Here is a 23,322-nt window from a genome sequence, read left to right as displayed (position 1 = left end):
AGACAGACATTTTCCCCTGAAAGCAGCACTATTTTCAGTCTGAACTTGCTGAAAGAAATAAAATTCTGATTCACCTGTCATATTGAAAACTTTAATGTTGCTATACTCATTCTTCCTTCAAAATGATTAGATACGTGCTCTTAAGTACCACATGACTCATGACTCGTTACTTTTGTCTAGTCCGGCAGATCAGAAGTTGAGTATCATGGTGGAGACATTGTAGAACATTTGTTAATGTCTTAGGCACTTTCAACAAATGATCTAGTTTTCCTTTTTTTTTTTTTCATTTTTCCCATTTCATATTTGTTCTTAATTTTTTGAAATGTGATTTAATGTCTGTTGAACCCAGTTATTTAAAAAAGTAGTCTTAACTATCAGATGGTTTCATTCATATATGGAATCTAGAGATCTGATACACATGAACTTGCAAAAAACAAACAAGTAAAAAACCAGAAGCAAGGAAACAATGTCTAAGATTTGTGAGAACTATTTGGTGGTTTATCTGTAGGAGATAGGAGGACACAGAACTTTGGTGGTGGGTTGGTGTGGGATTAAACACTGTCATCTTATAGTCTTGTAACCTACTATTAGTCACAAATAAAAAGTGAAGAAAAAATAAACATAAAATAACAGTGGTCTTGTATTTCTTTTTAATGTCACCTTCCTATAGTTCTCCATTATTGTGGTTTTACAAAAACACTGGTGCTTGATGGATTTATTTAAAAATACAATTAACAGGGGCCGGGTGGTGGTACACCTAGTTGAGCTCACATGTTACAATGAGCAAGGACCCAGGTTCAAGCCCCCACTCCCCAACTGTAGGGGGGAAGCTTTGCAAGAGGTGAAGCAGGGTTGCAGGTATCTGTCTTTCTTTTTCCCTATCACCCCCTTCCCTCTTGATTTCTGGCTGTCTTTACAGTTAGCTAATCAACCCTTCACCAGCACTCTACATGCCATAACGTGCCTGGGGGTGCCAAGCTGGGATACCTCGCCAAGCATCCCTCTTTGCCTGTCACCACACTGGACCAGACTCCAGTCTTGACTAGGTGGCCTCCAAGGGGCCCAGGATGGAGTCAGCCTGTGTGGGTGGAGGGCCTCTCTATCTACTTCCTGGGAAGCTCGTCTCTTTGGTGAGTCAGTGTCTGCAGAACTTCAGTCGGCCGGGCCACCCAGAGCAGCTGAGCACACACACGACTGCCCCACAGTTCCAGGTGGGTGGCCAGGTGTGACAAAGTTCACTGCTGACTCGAAGTCAGGAGAAGCGGACATGCTGCCATAGCTCCACTGGTCTTAGTGTCTCAGGTGACCTAGAGGGCTGAAAAGGACCCAGGGTTTCTCTTTGGGGGAGGGCATCTGGGGAGAAGAAGCCACCTCTGGAATTTGTCTCTCTTGAAACGATATCCCTAAGCTTTAGCCTGCACTTGACAATCTCTGCCAATGTGCCTCCAGTTGGCAGCAGCTTCATCTTAGAATACATCTGCTGACTTCCTCCCGGCCCTCCACAAGGAGGCCTCCAGGACCACTACCACTTTCTCCCCCTTCTCTGCCTCGTCCTTTCTTATTTATTTATTTTAACCGGAGTACTGCTGAGCTCTTGCTTATGGTAGTACAGGGGACTGAACCTGTGAGCTCAAAGACGGAGGCATAAGAGTCTATTACAGCACAGGCCATGGTGCTTTCTCCCCAGTCTATTGTAGGTTTACACGACTCCCTTTCCCTGGACCTGTTGTGTCTACTCTCAGACATGCTGGGGCCATAGCACTGCTAGTATAAACGAAAGCCTCTACTCTCTCTCTGGTTTTACTTTTTTTTTTTGTCCCTTCACAAGATTTTATTTTAGGAAGCAAGATTTTATTTTAGGAAGTTTAGTAATACATTCAAGTGTCTTCATACTGATACAGCTATAATTTCCCCCAAAATATGTACATAAAAAGATACTTAAGATGACCAAAACTGCACTTCATGTATGCAATGAACTGCTAAGTACACCAAATGGAGTGAAAATAGTTGGGAATGAGAATATGACTGATTTCAGATTTTACAGACTCCTGCAAAATGCTTAATACCATTTTTCCTTATTCATTTTTTAAGCATTATTTATTCCCTTTTGTTGCCCTTGTTTTATTGTTGTAGTAATTATTGTTGTTGTTATTGATGTTGTTGTCATCAGATAGGACAGAGAGAAATGGAGAGAGGAGGGGAAGACAGGGGGAGAGAAAGATAAACACCTGCAGACCTGCTTCACCGCCTGTGAAGTGACTCCCCTGCAGGTGGGGAGCCGGGGTCTCGAACTGGGATCCTTACTTCAGTCCTTGTGCTTTGCGCCACCTGCGCTTAACTCGCCGCGCTACCACCTGACTCCCTTCCTTATTAATTTTTAAGTGACATTGGTTTACAACATTATGTAAGTTTCAGGCACACAGAATTGTGACTCCACTTCTGTATACACTACATTATGATCATTCCCAAAAGACTAGTAACCCTCCAGCACTAAACAGTTAACCCTCTTGACCCACTTCACTCACCTCTAGTCCCATTCCCCTCTGCTAACCATCCAGTTTTTTCTCTGTAACTAAGGGCTGTTTTTTTTTTCTTATATTATTTATTCATTTTCTTTGCTTCCTTATACTCCCTATATGAGTGAAATCTTTTGTCATTCTAGCTTATTTCCCTTTGGTTTATTTTCCATTTTACTTATGAGAATACCTTCCAAGTACATCCATGTTGTCATAGAAGGCAAGGTATCATCTTTTTTAACAGTCAAGTAGTACTCCACTGTGTGTATGTGTGCATAGAGCCCATCCTCAGTAATAGTTTTTATATTGATTATAGGGTGAAACAATAGTATTTTAGATATACTGGGTTAAATGAAAGAGATTATCAATATTAATTTCACCTATGTCTTTTTTATGTTTTTTTCTTCTTCTTCTAGCGTTTGCCCTTCTTCCGTAGCCAGTCAACAGCATCAGGTTGAGCCTGATGTAAAGTTTCGAGACCTCCTTTGAATCTGGAGAGGTGGCAGTCGTTGACTATGTGGGTCATAGTCTGTCTGGAGCCGCAGGGGCAGTTCGGGTCGTCTCTGGGTCCCCAGTGATGGAACATAGCGGCGCACTGGCCATGGCCTGTTCGATAGCGATTGAGGAGGGCCCGATCATAACGTGCTAGGTCAAAGCCGGGTTGACGCTTGCAGGGGTCTGTGATGAGGTGTTTGTTCTTGACCTCAGCTGACTGCCAACTCTGTTTCCAAGAGTCTGGAACAGAGAAGTTCAGTGTAGGCGTAGGGGACCAGATTGGATGACGAGACGTCAAGCATTGGACAGGGTGGGCGAAGATATCCGCGTATATTGGCAGGTCCGGTCGAGCGTAGACGTGGGAAATGAACTTAGATGATGCCGCATCCCGACGAATATCTGGCGGGGCGATGTTGCTAAGAACTGGCAGCCATGGAACCGGGGTGGAATGGATGGTTCCAGAAATGATCCTCATGGAGGAATATAATTTGGAATCGACCAAGTGGACATGGGGGCTACGGAACCATACTGGGGCACAGTATTCTGCAGTGGAATAGCATAATGCCAGAGATGATGATCGTAGTGTGGAAGCGCTCGCGCCCCATGAGGATCTGGCCAGTCTTGCAATGATGTGATTCCTCGCGCCCACCTTTGCTGCAGTTTTTATGAGATGATCGTGAAATGACAGGGTGCGATCGAGAGTAACGCCAAGATAGACTGGCTGGGCTTCATGCCGGATTCTCGTATCGTCAAGCTGCACATTAAGCTCACGTGAGGCCGAGGCATGGTGTAGATGGAAAACAGATGATACCGTTTTTGCAGTGCTAGGAATTAGTCGCCATTTTTTACAGTAATGTTTTTTTAAAGTAGCACTACTAGAATTTGAATGACATATCACTTCTATTTTTTAGATAGATGTAGTGATATGTCACTTTATTTATTTACTTACTTATTTTTAATGTTTCTCCATAATTATTTTATTATTATTATTATTATTGATTTAATAATTACCGACAAGACTATAGAATAAGTACAATTCCCACCACCAGAATTTCATATCCCATCCTGCTATATTCTTTCCTTTTTAGGTCCCTGATTATTACACAATTTGTCTGCAAGTTGGTTGGTAGCGCAGCGGGTTAAGAGCACATGGCACAAAGCGCAAGTACCGGTTAGGATCCCGGTTCGAGCCCCCAACCTGCAGGGGAGTCACTTCACAGGTGGTGAAGCAGGTCTGCAGGCGTCTCTCTGTCTCTCTTCCTCTTTAGCTCCCTCTTCTCTCTCAATTTCTCTGTCTTTATCCAATAACAAATTAAAAAAAAAACAAACAATTTGTTTTTCTTTCTGTCTTAATGCTTTTCACTCACCAAGTTACAGATGCTACCATGACACCAACATGACTTCCCTGGGCAGATGACCCCACCAGTGTACCCTGGAATGCCCACCTCTCCATAGCCCTGTCCTACTAGGGAAAGAGAGAGACAGACTGGGAGTATGGATCCACCTGCCAATGCCCATGTTCAGCGGGGAAGCAATTACAGAAGCCAGGCCTCCCACCTTCTGCATCCCATAATGCCCCTGGGTCCTACTCCCAGAGGGATAAAGAAATATCATGTGTATTTTACAAAGGTAGCACAGTGCTGCACAGTAACATTGATCCAAATTCTTTCTAGAAATGCTTCTGCATCTTTGCTTCTCCCTTTTTAGTCTGCATGCAGTTTATTCTTCTACTCATTCCTTAACTGTCTGTGCCTCACAAGGTGACCCTTCATCTCTTTTTCCTCCCCATACTAGGTATTCTTCCTGGACGACCTCCCCTCCCCTCAAATTCCCACTACCATTCGTACACGGAAGACTTCCAGCCCTCTGTGTCAATCAGAGCTCTCTCCTGAGAACGCTCTGTTCAGCTGTGCACACATCTAAGCTCCTCTTCACATCTAAGCAAATCTGCCATGACACATTTTAGAGACTTATTGCTCTAATATCATAAATCCAGCACCTTATTTCATCTGGGCTCTGGTGATTCATTATCTTTATCACTAAATATATTTCTTTCTTTTTTCAGTTTTATTTATTTTATTTTATTATCTTTATTTATTGGGCAGAGAAAGCCAGAAATCAAGAGAGACGGGGGCTATCGAGAGGGAGAGAGACAGAGAGACACCTGCAGCCCTGCTTTACCACTTGCAAAGCTTTCCCCCTACAGGTGGGGCCTGGGGGCTCGAACCTGCGTCCTTGCATACTGTAATATGTACGCTTAACCAGGTGCGCCACCACCCAGCCCCCTAGTATTTATTTATTTATCTATGCGATTTGTAGGACAGAGAGAGATTGAGAAGGAAGGGGAGACAGAGCAGGAGGGAAAGAGAGACACCTGCCATGAAGCTCCTCCTCTGAAGGTGGAGGATTTGAACCTGGTTTCCTGCACATGGTAATTAGAGGTCTGAGGCCTGGCGGAAACTGCACCTGGCAGCTTTCTTGCCTTCTAGGGTTTTGTCAGTGGTCTTTGCCAACCCAGGGCCTCTAGGGTTAGTTGAAGGCAGGGTGAGGCGGGGGCCTCCCTAGGTCTCCAGCTCCTTCTGACCAGTGTTTTTGGAACATGACCTATCACTGTAGGCTGAGGCACGCCCTCCTGTGTCCCCACAGTGGAGGCCCCTGGAGTGCAGGCCCCCCAACTTCTCTGGGGTTATTCACAAGAGGAAGGGTGGTTACACTCAGATGCTGCTCCCAGCAGGGCCCCACACAACTGTCTGACTGTCCGTCCACACCCATTCCCACCAGCAGGGCAGCCTCTGAAGCACTACTCAGCCCAGTCACAGTTCTGATCTGACTTTTTTTTCTGGAGAGGGCAGTCAGGAAGTGTTAGTGTAGAGCTGAGGTCAGCCACAGGAGGCTGGGCGGTGGCCCTGTCCCCCAGGCCCTGCAGAGACTCATGCCTGGGTAGGGCAGGTGCCTTTGTGGAGAGATGAGGGGAAGAGATGGGGGAAGGGGAGGGGAGGGGAGGAGAAGGGAGAGGAAGGGGAGGCAAAGAAAGGGAAGGGAAGGAAAAGGAGGGGAGGGCAGGGGACAGGAGGGGAGAAAAGGATGCTCTACCAGTTGATTTATGGCCAAAAAGCATCCTAAAAACTTTTTTTGCTTATGTGGGAAATAGGTATAAATCTTATTTTATGCTGTATTTTATATATCTGAGTTGTGTTTGAAAACATTTTGATTTTTGGAAACACATCAAAATAAACGGTGGCCTTTGTTCTAAATAATAATAATAACGGGCTGGGCGGTGGCACACTGGGTTAAGCACACATAGTGTGAATGAAGCACAAGGACTAGCATAAGGATCTTGACCAGACTTCCCTGGACAGGCAATCCCACCAATGTGTCCTGGAGCTCCAATTCCCCAGAGCCCTTCCCTACTAGGGAAAGAGAAAGACAGGCTGGGAGTATGGATCGACCAGTCAACGCCCATGTTCAGTAGGGAAGCAATTACAGAAGCCAGACCTTCCACCTTCTGCACCCCACAATGACCCTGGGTCCATACTCCCAGAGGGATAAAGAATAGGAAAGCTGTCAGGGGAGGGGATGGGATACGGAGTTCTGGTGGTGGGAATTGTGTGGAGTTGTACCCCTCTTATCCTATGGTTTTGTCAGTGTTTCCTTTTTATAAATAAAAAATTAAATAAAAAAAGTGAAAAAGCCCAGGGGTGGTACAATCACCTGCAGGGCCACAAACAATAAATAAAATCTATGCTCTATATTCAGATTTATCTGAGCCACAGATAAATGTGTCTTCCATAACATCTTTTTCATTCAGGATTAAGAATTGCCCTGGTTGCTTTGTTTCTTTAAGCTCTTCTGAGCTGAGATAGTCTCAGGCTTATTTTCAAGCTGATATTTTCATGGGGAGGGGTACATTGGTTTCCAACCTGTCCCTGGGTTGGCTTTGCCCTCTGTCAGGTTCCTGGGCGTCATACAAGGAGCCGCACATGGGAGAGGGGCAGAGCATTCGCTAACCACACTCCCCTGATCCTGCCAGCATCAGCCACACACGCCTGCTCTCTGCTCCTCCACTGCGGCCTTGGTACCAACTGCTCTCTGCCCTCTGCCCAAATGCTCTTCCGTCAGACTTTTATCTGGTTGATTCAAATGCCACCTCCCTGGAGAAGCCTTCCCTGATCGCCCAAAGTAGCACTCAACCCCTCACACCACCCTATTTTCATTCTGACAATCATTCCACATTTGGAGTCTTCTCTCCCCCTCCTGGTAATAGAACACACACAAACTCCATGAGAGGAGATACGCAGCTGTTTCACCATATGCCCACTGCCTGGAACCAAGCACATGAGACATGCTCAGAGTTGGTCTACTCAGTGAGTCTCCCATGATTAGCATCTGTCTCCACTTTCCAATTTACAAAGGATCCCAAGAGAGGACCTGCCCACGTCATAGCACCTGATATTAGCGCCTAATTGACAACCCGTGCTGCCGCCAGCCACAAGCACGTGTGTTTGCATGTTTCACCGCTTCTCGATATTAAAAGTGGGAGGGGGGCTTTTATATTTCGGTCATCACAACTCTCCGTCTGGTGCCCTTTCACTGTCTTTGGCTCTTAAAAGTCTCCTAACACTGGGAGTCCAGCTGTATCGCAGTGGGTTAAGCGCATGTGGTGCAAAGCAGAAGGACCGGTGTGAGGATCCCGGTTCGAGGCCCCGGCTCCCCACCTGCAGGGGAGTCACCTCACAGGTGTTGAAACAGGTCTGCAGGTGTCTGTCTTTCTCTCCCCTTCTCTGTTTTCTCCTCCTCTCTCCAGTTCTCTCTGTCCTATCCAACAACAACAACATTAATAATAGCTACAACAATAAAAGCAAAAAAGTCTCCTAATACTTTGGCAGTATCTATCTAGGAATCTGGTTCCCAGATGTGTTCACATATGTGAAAAATTACACTCATATAATGTCATCCATAAAGAACACTAGAACTAAGTAATCCCCAGCTGTAGTGAAAGAGCCCAGAGTGTGCGTGCGTGAGTATTCGCAGTGGGCGTGTGCATGGGGTGGGACAGCACAGCCCTGAAAAGTGGACCAGATGGGTCTTCAGATTCTGACTGGGAAGCTGTCCAACATATCAGGGGGAGGGGCTGGGGGGCCACCGGCGTGCAAAATGCCTTCTGCTTCAGCTCCCTACGGAGCAACACATTTCAAATCTTACACAAAGATCATCTCCTCACCGACAGTGAAAAACAAGTAAGTGAGAACACCAGTGTGGTTTCCATCCTTTGAATTTATTTTATTGATATTCATTAACAAATAAAATTTTATTATTGAGTTTTGACGCATTACCACACACTGTTGGGGTGTGGTTGCACAAGGTTGATCATTTTTATTTATTGATTATCCTAAATACCGCAACCTCCAAATGGTTGATTTTCACACTGGTGTTTCCTTTCTGATGGTTGGTGGTGCCTCTGTCTGAGTACATAAAGTGGTCCGTTCAGTCCATGGGCTTCACATTCCTTTGTTAGTCTACCTACTTCTTGAAGATACATTCAAACAAAAAAGATGGAAGCTCCTTGCAGTTATGTGCACTCGTAAACAGTGAGGAGACTTAAGAACATAATTACCCAGGACCAGGTGGTGGTGCACCTGGTTAAGTACTCACATTACAGTGCGAGAGGACCCAGGTTCAAGGCCCTGGTCCTACCTGCAAGGGAAAAGCTTCACGTATGGTGAAGCAGGGCTGCAGATGTCTCTCTCCTGCTATCTCCCCTCCCCTCTCTGTTTCTCTGTCTCTAGCCAATAAAAAAAACATAATTAACCAAAATACCCTCATTTTCTGAGAATAAATAGTCTGAAATAGTGGGACTCTTGCTGGCTCCCAGGGGATGTCCTCAAAGCATCTTCAGGGAAAATAAGATTACGCTCATCAACTGTCTTGGGGACAAGTCTCTTTGCTAAAGGGGGCAGGTGGGAGGGACAGGGAGTGGGGACATAAAGTGACAATGTCATTTTCCAAACATAACTGGAACAAATGGCCACAGAGCACCGGCTTATACAGTGCAGTCCTCCGATTAGAATAAATAAAGTACCTGCCTGGGGCAGAAAGTCATAGACTCTGTGGCCACAGCTGGGGAGGAAAGAGGATACTGCTCCCAAAACAGCACAGACAAATAATAAATAAAAGTTGAAGACTCTGAGGATGACAGCAACGATGGTTCATCTGTGGTTCCTCTCAGAAGCACCTCTAGCTGTTTCTAAGAGTAAGAAGTGGCACAGATTTTCATACCTTGCTGGGACCACTCTGAAACAAGGAGGCAGAATGGATGGACATTGAGAGAAGACACAGAAGCGACAGCACGGGCCCCAGTGATGGCTTCGAGCAAGGACTGGACCCAGCAGATGTCAAAGCCTCGTTTTCTCCTCCAGAGAGCTCAGCTGTATGTTTAGTGGCGGTTCTTCTCTCCTGCTTACAGCTGGCAAATTTCCTTCACCACCGTCACCCCCATACCTCCCTTTCATTTAAATCCGATCCTAAACGTGCCTTGGGGTCAAGTCTTAAAATAATTTGGTTGTGACACTGGGTCCCAGAAGTAAGCTGCTGACTCACTTGCAGCTAAGTGTGCTTGGAACTTGGCTGCTGGTGTCCTAGAACCACAGAGAGGAAACATAGACCCGGATTTCCAATCTAGTACAGCTGCTTCCCTACAGAAAATGGAGAAGGAAAAAAAAAAAAAAAAAGGAAAGGAAACCCAAGCAAATCACACAGGGGCTGTTGAGCGGCGCAGGAGTGGAAGGAAATACATTCTCTTTGGGGTCAGGTGTCTGGCCTGAGAGCTGATTACAACACACAGGAGGGTGGACTTCGGGGGCAAGGGCGGCATGAGAGTGAAGTCATGCCTCTGGAAACAAGTGACCATCCGTCAGAGCAGAATCAGAGCAGAATCCCGTGGCTCCGAGAGGAAATGCTCTCCATCAGCTACAGTGGCCCGGGAAGGAGGCTCCTTGTGCTCCGCTGAGGCGAGAGTCGCGTGCCCACAGCACCCAGTGGCAGAGGTGTCGTGCCCCTGCGGGAACAGGGCCGGCTCCCCGTGTGCAGTGCAGGCAGCGGGCCGTGGACTCACTGGTTTCCTATCCATGGGATAAGAACACTCTTGGGGGTTTCAGTGCTTCTCAAAGGAAAGAAGGAACAAAGGACACCTGCCTGGCTGCAGCCCCCCGGCTGGTAGGCGACGTCCTGGGGGAGCTATGACAGTGCTGGGCCACCTCCTGGGGGCAGGGGCTCTGTAGAACAGGCCGGGCGGAGGCCAAGTCCTAAGTCCTATGTGCACATTTCACAGAGCCTCCAGACTTCCCCCCAGGCGGCAGGAGGCTGATTTGCCAAGCTCAGGAGGGGGTGGGCAGAGGAGAGAAGAAAGAGGGGGAGCGGTGCCAGGGGGAGTGAGGGAGGCAGAGGGCAGGCCGCTCTCCCTCCAGGACAGCCTCACCGTAAGCTTGTCTGTTTGGGGAGCTTAGCACCCATCAGGATGCCCGAGGTGAGCGTCACGGGGGCTTTCATCTGCATGCTGGAGCCCACCATGGTGGGGAAGCTGCGGTTTCGACGGATGCCGCTGCCAAGCTGCAGGCCCCCCACGGCACTGGAGACGGGGCCGCAGCCCAGAGGCAGCCCCTCGGGGACCAGGCCACCCGGCATGAAGCCCGGCACCGGGCCAGGGGGGCCCCCCAGGAGGGGCCCCGGGTCCTCAGTCAAGGTGGGCACGTGCGCCCGGCCCGAGTTCACCACTTTGGCAACACCAAACCTCCTGACTTTGTCCACGAGGTTGAGGTTGGAGACCGACACGTCCGTCTGGCTCTCGCTGCTTCGCACGCTCTTCTTCTCCCTCACCTCCCTCAGGATGGAGCTGGCCGGCTTGGAAGCCAGGAAGTTGTCGTAGGGGGGGCTCGTGCACTTGAACTCAAAGGGCGGCGGGGAGGAAGTGGGCGTCTGCATGGGCGAGTTGGGCGGTGTGGAGGGGATCACAGCCATCCTGGGAGTGTAGGAGTGCAGGAGTGAGCTCCGGCCAGCTCTGTCCCAGCTCTGCGGGTCATACACGGCCGCGGAGATGCCCCGCTCTTTCAACAGCCACACCAGGCCCAGAGACGTGCTCATGGTGGTCGTGGACTCCCGCACGTTCGTGAAGGACTCGGCCAGGCTCAGCCTCCGGGGTGTGCACGGCGTGGCCACAGGTGTGGGCTTCAAGTGGCAGGCGCTGCCACAGGCTGGCGTTGGGGCTGAGTTAAGGCTGATGGGAAGAGAAGGCAGGTCACTGATCAGAACACGTCCATGGGCACCAGGACAAGAGCCAGAGGCCAGTTTCCCACAGGGGGAGGGGTGGGCCTGGGACACAACCATGGGGGCTCTCAGCCCGGGCTCTTCTCATCTGCTCTCACTCACCCTGGAGGCCGTGGGCGCCCTTTACGTGGGGCCCTGTGCTAGGCTAACAGCAAGTTGCAGCTGCTGGCTTCCTCACAGCCCTAGTGGGGGGCAGGGCGGAGGTTAATAACTGCACCCTTTGCAGGTGAGGAAACTGAGGCTCAGAGAGGAAGTGAGGTGGCTTGCTCAGTGTCACACTCACACAGCCGTTAAGTGAAAGATGTGGGGCTTGAACCCCTGTCTGTGTGACCCTCTAGGCTGTCAGAGGGCAGACTAGGAAGCAGAAAGTGTCTCTCACCCCCACGCTACCAAACTGACTCAAATTCCAGCATTCTTTCCTAATGTCTACTTCTAGAGGCAAGCAATGAACTGGATGTACGGGGCCAAAAGCAGGTGGGACAAACCAAGGTGGAGGGCTCTGGGGGAGGGAGGCTCACATCAAAGTCAGTGGCAGGTCCCAGCTCCTGCCCCAGTAGTGAGAGTTACAGGGCTGGAGGAAGTCAGGCCCTTATCCTGTGTTATCCACTACACATTCATGGAGCTACCTAGGAAAAGGTCGTGTGTGTGTGTGTGTGTGTGTGTGTTGTGTGTGCCCTGTGTGACAAAGAGGACCTGTGTGACTCCTTCATCCACCTGTGTCACACCGAGGACCCACTGTGCTCCTCCAGAAGCTACAATCTGGCAGTGCAAGGAGCTGAGCAGAAGGAAAGGCACTGCAATCTGCCCAGAAAAATAAAGCTGCTGTAGGGATGCAACAAGGCCACACAGGCACAGATGCTCTGTTTGCTGCTGGACAAGTGACACATTAGCAGTCAGTACCTGCTTGAGGAAGTGTCTGGGGCTGCAGGGACCCCTGGAGCAGGGTGGAGGCCAGATACCTTGGGTAAAACACCAACTAGAACAACAGGGAGGAAGGAGACTCGCTTTGGAGCAGGTCTCTGGAATGATCTAAGATGAGTCTCTCCCGTCCCACAGGAGGGGCCAATTCCAAAGCAAGTAGACACCTGGGTGACCACACCACTGCAAGGGGTAAGGAGCACAGAGCAGGCCAGTCACACAAGCTTGGGAGGGGGGCTGCTGGCAGGTCGGGAGCACTAGTAGAAACGTGAGGTTAGATACCACAGCAGGTTCTCATTAAGTGTAAACACCACTGCACTCAGACCAGCCAACCACAGCAGTTTCTTAAGGCACAGGGGGATTTCTCTGAGATGTTGATCTAGGAGCAGTCTGGGGACAAAGCCATTCTGGATGTAAAAAAAAAATCCTACTTCCTGGACCATTCCTAGAGAGATCACAATTTTGCTTCAAGCCGTCATGCTTTTAAACTCAAGGAAAATGCAAACGTCTTGGTACTAGCCTCTCGACTTTTTTTGGTCCCCTGTGGACTTACTGATGAGCATGTGTGGGGTTTTGAGCTCTCTGTCTATGGTTAGGAGGAACACCAGATGCCAGACTCTCCCAGGAGGAAACGACGCCCCATGTGTTGCAAGCAACCTCTTCCAAACATAAAGCCACAGAATGGGGGAGCCAGACTCTCTGGAGGCAGAAAAGGAGACAGAGACAAGCCAACATTTACAGATCCCCTTCCTGTGAGGACTTGGGTTAGGCCTGGATTAGTGACGGCTCTTTGGCTCAACTGGGGTGGCTTAGACAGGTTAGGGGTATCCCCCGTCAAGGCCAAGTTAGCCAGAGACACAACTGCACCTAAGTCCCGAGTTAGTGGCGACCACGCGTGCACACACAGCAGGGTCCACGCGGCCCCACCAGGGCAGGCACTGCTGGCGGTGTGCTCACCCCCTGCCTTGCCTCTGGGTTCACTCTCTGCCCTACACCTCCTCTCAGTTCAGCCGGGCAGAAGGCCGCTTCCTCGTCCTCCTCACATGACCTGCGGAGAGTCATTCAGTTCAGGCACTCCCTGGGGTGCTGCTCCCCTCTTGCCTCCCTCCCACTCTGCTTTGCCATCCACCAGTTCTGCCATCTTGCTTGACTGCACCCACCATTTCTCCATGCTGGAGGAGACCCCCACCTTTTTTATTTTTTGCTTTTATTGGAATCTGTGGGAGACCTGAATTCAAGCCAAGCAGGCTGCCCTCTTCCCACAGGGTACCAAACCTCTAATGCTTCTTAGAAGCAGCAGAGTGAAAAGAGCCGGGTCGGACAGAAGGCCACCCTTTGCTCTTTATCGTTTCCAGTGTGAAAGTGTGACTGTAGACAGGTTCCTCAGGTCTTCTCCAGAGGTACAAGGGGTCCCATCCCGTAAAGAACCCTGTACTCTGCTGTCAAATTTGGGGGCCAAAAAAAAAATCCCAACAGACTTGGCCTTCGGGTCTGTAGTCGTATCAGCTTCACCTGGGTAAGCAGGACTCCCACTCATCAACATCTCTAAGGACCAGTAAAGATGGGCCGGGATCTCCTTCTCTGAGCTAGCTTTGAATCGCTGGGGGTCTTGAGTCAGAAGGGAAAGTGGTCACTGAGGTGAACTGGGATCCTTATGCCGGTCCTTGCACTTTGCACCATGTGTGCTTATCTGCTGCGCTACCGCCTGACTCCCAATGGCTTTTCAAAGAAAAAATGGCCCTGACTCCCAATGGCCTCTCTACTTTGGTCTTCCCTGCCTCACAGAGAGTCCCCACCACAGCTGACCCCTGCCTACCATGGGGCTAAAGTTCCTTACCTTGGTGTGACCCGCGTGAGTTCATCTGAGGGGTGCAGGATGCGGCAGGTGGTGAAGGTGAACGTGGAGTTGGTCTGAGACATGCACTTCCCAGGATGGTGGGCTAAATTGGGGAAGGAAGCAAAACATTGACCTTGTACCTAAGTATCTCCTAGAAAAGACTGAAAAATCCAGCATATCCTCCCCCGACAGAGGCAAGAACAGTCGGGACCTTGCTTGCTGGATCTGGGTGAGAAGGTGAAATGCAGACGTCCTGCAGCACGAGTGGCACCTCAGTCAACCCCACTGTGGTGCACTGGTCTGAAGAACAGAATTCCAGCTTTGCACCCAGTCCAGACAGGCTCCCGCATCAGTGAACTTTGGCCAGTAGTGGATCCTTTCAGGGGGTGGGGGGAGGGGCAGGGAGCGGAGGAGCAGAGGAGAAATTTTGGCTTTCCTCTTCAAAGGCTAGGACTGGCTTCATTCTCTTGTCACTTTGCATTTTGTTAGCCAGCAGATATAATACCCTCTCTGTGGAGAGGAGAGGTGCCTAGCATCTGGAAACGAGACAAAACTCACAGCTCCCTTCCTATCCACACAGGAAGGAGCTGAGTGAGGGACATTGGTTCCACTACTGTCCATCTGTGATCAGCAGGGCAGGAGATGAGCCCTCGGCTGCCTCAACAGCGCTGTGCTCAGAACCCTGGGACTTCCCCAGAGCTAGAGCTCTGGGATCAGGTCTGGCTGCACACAGGGTAAGCAGTCCCCCCCCCCCCCCCAACCCCCGGCACCTTCCTGCCAGCCCTCTCATGTCTGGTTTCGGAAGAAAAGGAGGTAGTAACAACTTGTCCTCAATGTGCTTGCTTTTTCCCCCAGTGCTCTCAGGTGCCGTTGCTGTTGAGGCAGCTGAAGGCTATTACGGTCTGGAGCAAAGTAGATCGAGAAACATTAGGATCATGCATCAGAAAGCAGGTGAGTGATGAAAGTGTGCCAGAGACATCATGATTGTAGAGGTCATCCTCATTCAGAACTCAAATATTAGAGAGAGAGAGAGAGAGAGAGAGAGAGAGAGAGAAATGTCAAGAAAAAAGGAAAATAAAATTAAAAGAATAAAAAAGATGCAGCTCTAAGTAGCATGCACAGTGGAGACCCAGATGATTCCCCTCCAGCCCGGCCCAGCCCACAGCTACTGCAGCAGCTCAGCCCCCAGAGACCTCCTGGGAGAAAACCAACTTAAGACATCAGAGGCCGTGAGCGACCAGAAGATTCCAAACGCTGTGAACTAGAATCTTCCAGCTCTTTATGGCAAGTTATTTCATGGACGTGGCAAAAGGGAAAGAGAACAGAAGAGACCGGTGCCCCCAAGTGTGTATAGATTCACACATATATGACCCTGTCTTAAAAAGACAGAGAGGGAGAGGGAGAGGGAGAGGGATGAAAGCGAAACATGTCGGAGACACACCGCAGCACTGGTTTGCCCTGGTGAGTAAGGTCCAATCCATCTCTGTGACAAAGGGGGCTCCCACGTGCCCCGTGTGTCAAGAGGCACCGTGGCTACAGGTGCAAACTCTCAGCCCTGGGGAGGTGGCAGGCAAAGCAGAAAGGAGTTTAAAAATGCTTAAAAATAGCCTTTATGAATGTTTCTCAACCAGTTCATGCAATGGCTTTGAAACTCAAATCATTGAGAACTTGCCACAAAGGAAATAAAAATGGTAAAAGCTGCAGAAAAGGCAACCAAACAATCACAATTCTCTTGCTGCAGTGAGAGCTGGAGATGAAAGTGACAGAAAACCTGAGAACAGCCTCCCTAATAACAGTTGTGGTGGAGTTATTGGGGAGAGGAGGACAGAGGAAAAAAACACAGCAAATAGGAGTGGTTAGGGGGAAAACAGCTGAAGAGACGAGGACATGAAACAAAATCAAAGCGAGGCTGGATTTCAAATTAGCAGGTGGACCCGCTGGTCACGACACCCGACAAATCACAGATATCCACTGCCTCTCCCACCCCCTTTCCACATCAGACCTGTGATTGCAACAGGCCAGTGTAGGATGGACAGTTTAGAGACACAGTCGTATCAGCAGAAGCAAAACCCATCTTATGCAAATGGGTTTGGAGGATAGGAAAAAGGCTGCTAAAAATTCAGAAGTCTGAGACCACTCCCCAGAAGCAATGGACAGCTTTTGGAAGACCCAGGAAAATCAACAAGTTTCCAGAATGCTAAGGCGGAGGTTGGTTCCCTCTAAAATACCACTGGGATGCCCAGGTCCACCAGCTCTCCACGGTCACCACTGACTGCCGGGTGGCTGCAGTACTTCCCCTCCTTAGGACACAATACAGAGACAGTGAGTGGCTCTCCTGAGCCTCCTGGAAGCACCTACTCACCACAGCAACACGGGCTGGCTCTAAGGTTGCAGTGAGCAGAGAGTCCTCACAGCATGAGGTATCTGCCATGTTCTTCTGGGCAGGGAGCAGGGAAGCCCAGGCTGGGTCTCCCCAACCAGCCCAACTTAAGAAGTTGCGTTCATCCCGCCCACTTGGAGGTCTCCCAGGATAGGCTTTCAATTGTTTTTTTTTTTGTTTGTTTCTTTGTTTTTTGATTTTGCCTCCAGGGTTATTGCTGGGGCTCAGTGCCTGCACTAAGAATCCACTGCTCCTGGAGGCTATTTTTTCCCTTTTGTTGCCCTTGTTGTTTATGGTAGCTGTTGTTGTTAACTGCTGTCATTGTTGTTGGATAGGACAGAGAGAAATGGAGAGAGGAGGGGAAGACAGAGAGGGGGAGAGAAAGAGAGACACCTGCAGACCTGCTTCACCGCTTGTGAAGTGACCCCCCCTGCAGGTGGGGAGCCGGGGCTCAAACCGGGATCCTTACTTTGGTCCTTGCGCTTTGCACCAGGTGTGTTTAACCTGCTGCGCCACCGCCCGCCCCGCAAGGCTTTCTTAGTTCCAATTTCCTTCCCAAATCCTTATTCTCACCCCCCTCGCCCCCACCCCCACCCCAAGTCTGACCAAGGAAGGTCTCACAGTACTGCGAGAAGATGCATGGATCAAAGCACCATAATTACTCTCACCCATCATTCTACTGAGGAATGAACTTACTCTTTCTCCTCCCAAGCCCCTATGCTTTCTTATTTTCAATTGTTCCCTAGATTCTGACACTGGTTCCAAAGACAAATATATCGGGTAACCCTCATGCTGAATTAGGAGGCTTCATTCGTCAAGACTTGCTATGTCGGTGGATTACATATCGGTGGCTAGCATGCAGGTTGTCCTGAAAAGAAGCCCATGAGTGGCAGGAGGTGGAGGTGGGGGGTGTCCCAGGGCTTTTTAAGGTGTCCCAGGGCCACTGTGATCATTTGCTCTCTGATCTGACTCTGGTGGCTCTCTGCCCAGGGTAGGTGTACTTGGCACATGGTTCTGATCGGGAAACTGGAGAAGCTGGGGTGCCTGGTAATGACGGGGAAACCAGGCACTTGGGATCTTGCAGTAACCCCAGCCTCCAGGGGATTGGGATGTCCTCCCTCGATGGACACTTCATCCTTAATATTATAACTAATATAATGATTGATATGGGAGTGGAATATAAACAAAGAATAGTAGTTATAGCAGTGATTTTTTAAAAAAGATGAAAGTGATTTTTAACACTACACATGTCATAAGATGGCACTGTTTTAGCTCTTAGTTCCAGGCTTAACATGGGTTGGATGACCTGTTCTCTGCTTAAGCCTTCCTCACGCCAGCCCATATCTGGCCCCGCAGCCCTGCAAGGACCTGGGTTCCCTGTGTAGATGCTGGCCTACAGGCAGTTTCTGTTACAGGTTTTAGAGCTTTAGCTGGTTCTATGTCAAGGTCTATTTTTAGTTCCTGCAAAGTTAAAAGTCTGTTCTTCTCACTACAACGAGCTGCTTCTATTTTGTCTGAGAACAACCCACTTTTGACAGACTAATACTCTGATTACAGCATCTAGAGCAGGGAAGAAGTCCATTCAGTTGGCTCCTGGGTATCTTATGGAGAAAAAAAAGGGCACAGGCTGGGGGCTGGGTGGTGGCACAGCGGGTTAAGCACACGTGTTGCGCAAGGACTGGCGTAAGGATCCCAGTTTGAGTCCCTGGCTCCCCACCTGCAGAGGGGTCGCTTCATGGGCAGTGAAGTAGGTCTGCAGGTGTCTGTCTTGTCTCTCCCCCTCTCTGTCTTCCCCTCCTCTCAGATTTCTCTCTGTCCTATCCAACAACAACAGCCATGGCAACAATAACAAGGGCAACAAAATGGGGGGGGGGGGGCATGGCCTCCAGGAGCAGTGGATTCATAGTGATAACCCTGGAGGCAAAAAAAAAAAAAAAAAAAAAGAAACGAAACGAAACAAAACAAAATAGGAGCTGGGCAGTGGCACAGCGAGTTAAGTGTACATGGTGCAAAGTGCAAGGACCAGCATCAGGATCCCGGTTCAAGCCCCCAGCTCCCCACCTGCAGGGGGTTCACTTCACAGGTGGTGATGCAGGTGTCTGTCTTTCTCTCCCCCCTCTGTCTTCCCTTCTTCTCTCGATTTCTCTGTCCTATCCAACAACAACGACAGCAACAACAACAATGATAAACAACAAGGACAACAAAAGGGAAAAAATTTAAAAACAAAAAAGGAAAAAGTTGCAGGCTAAGTCTCTTTGGGTCTTTGGGATGCCAATAAACTTGCCCCCTTGCCCTCAGTGACAGGTACCAACAGGCTGGGGGAGGGAGGTTGCTATTTGCTTTGGACCCTCCTGAGCAACCCAACCACAGCTCCTGCCACCCTGTGCTCCCTCGGGGCTCCTCTCTTAGAGCATAGGCTGGGGTGCTGGTGCTGGGGGGACTCTGGTTTTCACAAGGAGGTTGCTTCAAGCAGACTTTGCTCAAGATTTTTTTTTTTGTCACTAGGATTATTGCTGGGGTTCAGTGCAAGCACTATAAATCCACAACTCCAGGCAGTTTTTTTTTTTCCTTTCTCTTTCTATTTTTTTTACTAGATAGCACAGAGAGAAATTGAGAGAGGAGAGGGAGATAGCACACTTGTGAAACACCTCCATGGGTGGTGGCTCAAGCCCAGGTCCCTGTGTATGGTAATAAGTGTGCTTAGCACCCAGGCCCCACTTAGGAAGAAAGTCTAAACAAAACTGCCCTATGCTGTTTGTTCGTTTTGTAGAGTCAAGTATCTCATTCTTTCATATTTCCTTCTGAGCTGGTCGATTTTGCTGTGGTTTAATCTAGAGTCAGATACAAGGGCAGAAGAGCTTCCAGAGCCTCTGTGAAATGCAAAGGGGTATGTGCAGACCACCCACCCAGTTGACAGCTACCTGACCCTCCCACGGTTGTGACAGAACCAGGGATGGATGGAAAAACTGCCCATCAAAGTGAGAACTCGCCGTCAGCTCACGCCAAGGGCGCAAGAAGGAAATATCCTATACTGAGGGACTGTGACTCCCACGTGCCAGACTTTCCCTTTCGACTGTCAGGATTCCACAACCAATTCTCCCTCCAAGCCCACCTACGTCCAGCAATGGGGCTGAAAGTACAACACAGTACAGGCTGTCTCAGCTTTGTTCAAACGGTCCCCTGCCCAGACCCAGCAGGAGGAACCTCAGCTTCCTGAACTTTCTGTCTGGCTCTGTCCTCCATAACTCATAGCCCTCTCTTCCCTTGTTCAGTCATAGCTCCAGAGAAGAAATTGGACCTACATATAACAGATAAGGAAGTCACAGAAGCGAATTCTTGGATTTTGCCCCTGGGAGACCAGAGTTTGGAATTTCAGATTTTCAAAGGTCAAATATGATTTTGACCTACTAATTAGGGTCGTTCCCATTGTGACACAGCTTCACTACAGGGCAGTCACCTGGCAGGACACCATGATTGACACGAGCCTACTTCATAGCACTGTCCCCACTTGAAATATCCCCCATGTGGGTGAATATGAAAAACCAATGGCCTCACTTTCCTCTATGTTTCTTTAACCACTCCTCCTTCTCTCTTTTAAGGATCAAGGGGTCCGAGACAATTCAGATGAACTGCATTCAACTGATCAACTACCAACTTATCTCTGATTCTCACACTCAGAGCTAAGCTCTTGCTTAGACACAAACACCTACAACTCAGAACACCAACTGTACAAGAGGGAGATTGTTCTGACAGAGAGCATTTCTATACAGATTTAAGTCAAATGTATCACTGAAAGTAAAAATATCATCTAAAATGTGTGGAAACAAATCATTTTAATCATCTAAACTACTTACAATGTAATAACGTGGAACGATCCCTGCTTGCAAAGACATGGGATTAGAGATACCAGCACATGATGACACAATAACACATTAAAATATAGAATCAATTTTTTTTTCAGCAATCACATTTTTTCTCCAAGGGACAGCAGGCTTTAGGCAAAAGTACCTAATAATGAGTCTTCTCAATTTCCTCTCTTCATAATAGTTGAGGGGAAGAAAAAAAAGGTTAATATCCTCTGTCTGCAAATTTTCTTTTGAAACGCATGTGATGCAAAGAGCAAGGACCAGCCTAAGGAGACCAGTTTGAGCCGCCAGCTCCTCACCTGTAGGAGTCACTTCACAGGCCGTGAAGCAGGTCTGCAGGTGTCTGTCTTTCTCTCCCCCTCTCTGTCTTCCCCTCCTCTCTCCATTTCTCTCTGTCCTATCCAACAACAACAATAATAACTACAACAATAAAACAACAAGAGTAACAAAAAGGGAATGAATAAATAAATATTTTTTAAAAATTTCTCCTGAATAACTCCTCCTGGCATTGTGTTGTGTGACAATAAAAAGTCCCAACATTGAGAAGGAGAAAAAGATAAGACTTGGCTCAGCTCAAATATAAATCCCAACACAGCATTCCTGCTAAAGCTTAGCTGTCTACAGATAAGTCTGGGCCTCTGGAGTTGATTTATTTGTTTATTTGGTTGGTTTCTTTGTTTCTTACATTCCAAGAAACAAAGTAGGCCTGTCATTCCCCAGAGAGAAATAATAATCTAGTTATTCTGTGCCCTGAGCTTTCAAAATGCTTCTCACCCGGAAAGCAAGCTCCAAAGAACGCTCACAGAAATGAGGAGACTTAACCAAAACTGCCCTCCATAGCCTATGTAGTTCTTTTTGACCACACACTTTTTACCTGACCCCTGTAAGGCTTTGACTGCACACCTGTGGTCTCTCCTCAAACAGAGCTGCTAGGAAGAGTCTGCTACAGGCTTGAGTGTGAGGAGGGAAGTGATAAACATGACTTTGTGGCAAAGATACTACCCAGGGTTTGGCATTCTCCTGTCTGGTCTTTGCTTTCTCCCTCAGTCTCCAAAGGAAATTTTCAGCTGATCTGATGAACTGAACTCCCTGAAGATGGGTGATTCCCTCCTACTCTACCTTCAGGGTACGGGGAGAGGGCAACATGGTGCTGTCCAGGGCCACTGAAAAAAAAAACCTGCTTCTTTTTCTTTCAAGCTTTAATTTTGAGAGAGAGGGAGGGAGGGAAAGTGAGAAGGACAGGGAGCAGGAGTGGGAGAGAGAGAGGAGAGGGAGAGGTAGGGAGAAGGCAAGGGAGAGAAAAAGGCAGGGAGAGGAAGAGAAAAAGGCAGGGAGAGGGAGAAGGAGAGGGAGAAGGAGAGGGCCAGGACACTGTTCTGACATCGCAGTGTGGGGACTGAACCTGGGACCACAAACCTGCTAGTTCTTTGGCTCCCTGCTAAGCCACCTCTTGATCTCAGAGATTCTCAGCGTGTGCAGATACTGAATAATAAACATTACATTCCTTTGCAAGCTCAATCTGGTGAGTTATTTACTCATTTGTGTTTTTGTTTTTTGTTTTTTTTTTTCCTCCAGGGTTACTGGGCTCGGTGCCTGCACCATGAATCCACTGCTCCTGGAGGCCATTTTTCCCCCTTTTGTTGCCCTTGTTGTTGTAGCCTTGTTGTGGTTACTATTATTGCCATTGTTGATGTTGTTCGTTGTTGGACAGGACAGAGAGAAATGGAGAGAGATGGGGAAGATAGAGAGGGGGAGAGAAAGATAGACACCTGCAGACCTGCTTCACCGCCTGTGAATCGACTCCCCTGTAGGTGGGGAGCTGGGGGCTCAAACCGGGATCCTTACGCCGGTCCTTGTGCTTTGTGCCATCTGTGCTTAACCTACTGTCCGACCCCTTACTCATTTGTTTTTCACCAGAAACACTGCTCAGCTCTGGCTTAAGGTGAACAGAGCTGCAGGCATAGACGTCTTTAGTATATAATCACTATGCTATCTCCCTGGCCCTTGATAACTTAATTGTTGAAAAAAATATTGATCTGTAAATAAACCTATGTGAGAAACCTTATTTATTGCCACCAGGATTATCACTGAAGCTCAGTGCTGGTACTAGCAATCTACAGCTCCTGGCAGTCATTTTTTTTTTTTCCTTTCCTATTTTATGCCACAGGACAGAGAGAAATTGAGAGGGGAAGGGTAGATAGAGAGTGAGAGAGAAAGAGAGACACCTGCAGACCTGCTTCACCAATTGTGAAACGTCCCCGCTGTAGCTGGGGAGCCAGGGGAATCTACAGCCCTTCTGCCTAGCACTAAGTGCCCTTACCAGGTACACCACAACACAGTATCTAGACACCCTTCTACATGTGGATAGCTCTTGGGTTCAGGTCAAAGAAAATAAAAAGTTGATCTCAAAGCTGTTTGACTGCAGGTATCTGAATTGTGGGAGAAGCCACCCAGATCATCATCTCTCTCTGCCCTGTATCTTGTGGGGAGTGTCATCCAGCCCTGGCCTCCACCGTGGTGGCACAGAATGTCATGAGTGGGAGTCGGGCGGTAGCGCAGCGGGTAAAGTGCAGGTGGCGCAAAGCACAAGGACCGGTGTAAGGATCCCGGTTTGAGACCCCGGCTCCCCACCTGCAGGGGCGTTGCTTCACAGGTGGTGAAGCAGGTCTGCAGATGTCTTTCTCTCCCCCTCTCTGTCTTCCCCTCCTCTCTCTATTTCTCTGTCCTATCCAACAATGACAATAATAATAAGCACAACAACAATAAAACAACAAGGGCAATAAAAAGAGGGAAAATGGCCTCCAGAAGAAGTGGATTCGTGGTGCAGGCACCGAGCCCCAGCAATAACCCTAGAGACAAAAGAAAAAAGGAATATTTAAAAAATAATAATGTCATTAGCATGACAGCACTGGTTAATGAGAGCACTTGCTGGCTCTTTCCCCTTCACGCTCAGCTCAGCACAAGCAAGGTGAGACTCTGGAAATCTGGGGC

At 48.7% G+C, this 23,322-nt stretch overlaps 1 protein-coding gene across 6 annotated transcripts in view; it reads right to left on the bottom strand.

Annotated features, from left to right (window-relative positions):
• Positions 1–8,267: 8,267 nt before the first annotated feature.
• Positions 8,268–23,322, bottom strand: part of TRAK1 (trafficking kinesin protein 1) — a 56,426-nt gene continuing 41,371 nt past the window's right edge. For 4 of the 6 annotated variants that reach the window (XM_060180364.1, XM_060180366.1, XM_060180367.1 and 1 more), the window contains 2 exons: positions 14,086–14,188; positions 8,268–11,280 (listed from right to left, as the gene is read on the bottom strand). In XM_060180364.1, coding sequence (XP_060036347.1) covers positions 10,482–11,280; positions 14,086–14,188 — 902 coding nt within the window. In that variant the 3' untranslated portion in view covers positions 8,268–10,481. Of the gene's footprint in view, positions 11,281–12,230; positions 12,307–13,205; positions 13,297–14,085; positions 14,189–23,322 lie in introns of all 6 variants that reach the window. The other 2 variants (XM_060180368.1, XM_060180369.1) reach the window with 1 other exon arrangement.

This window comes from Erinaceus europaeus, chromosome 21 (genome assembly GCF_950295315.1).
Source record: "Erinaceus europaeus chromosome 21, mEriEur2.1, whole genome shotgun sequence".
In the NCBI taxonomy this organism is placed as follows: Eukaryota; Metazoa; Chordata; class Mammalia; order Eulipotyphla; family Erinaceidae; genus Erinaceus; species Erinaceus europaeus.
This window is presented reverse-complemented; position numbering and strand designations above follow the sequence as displayed.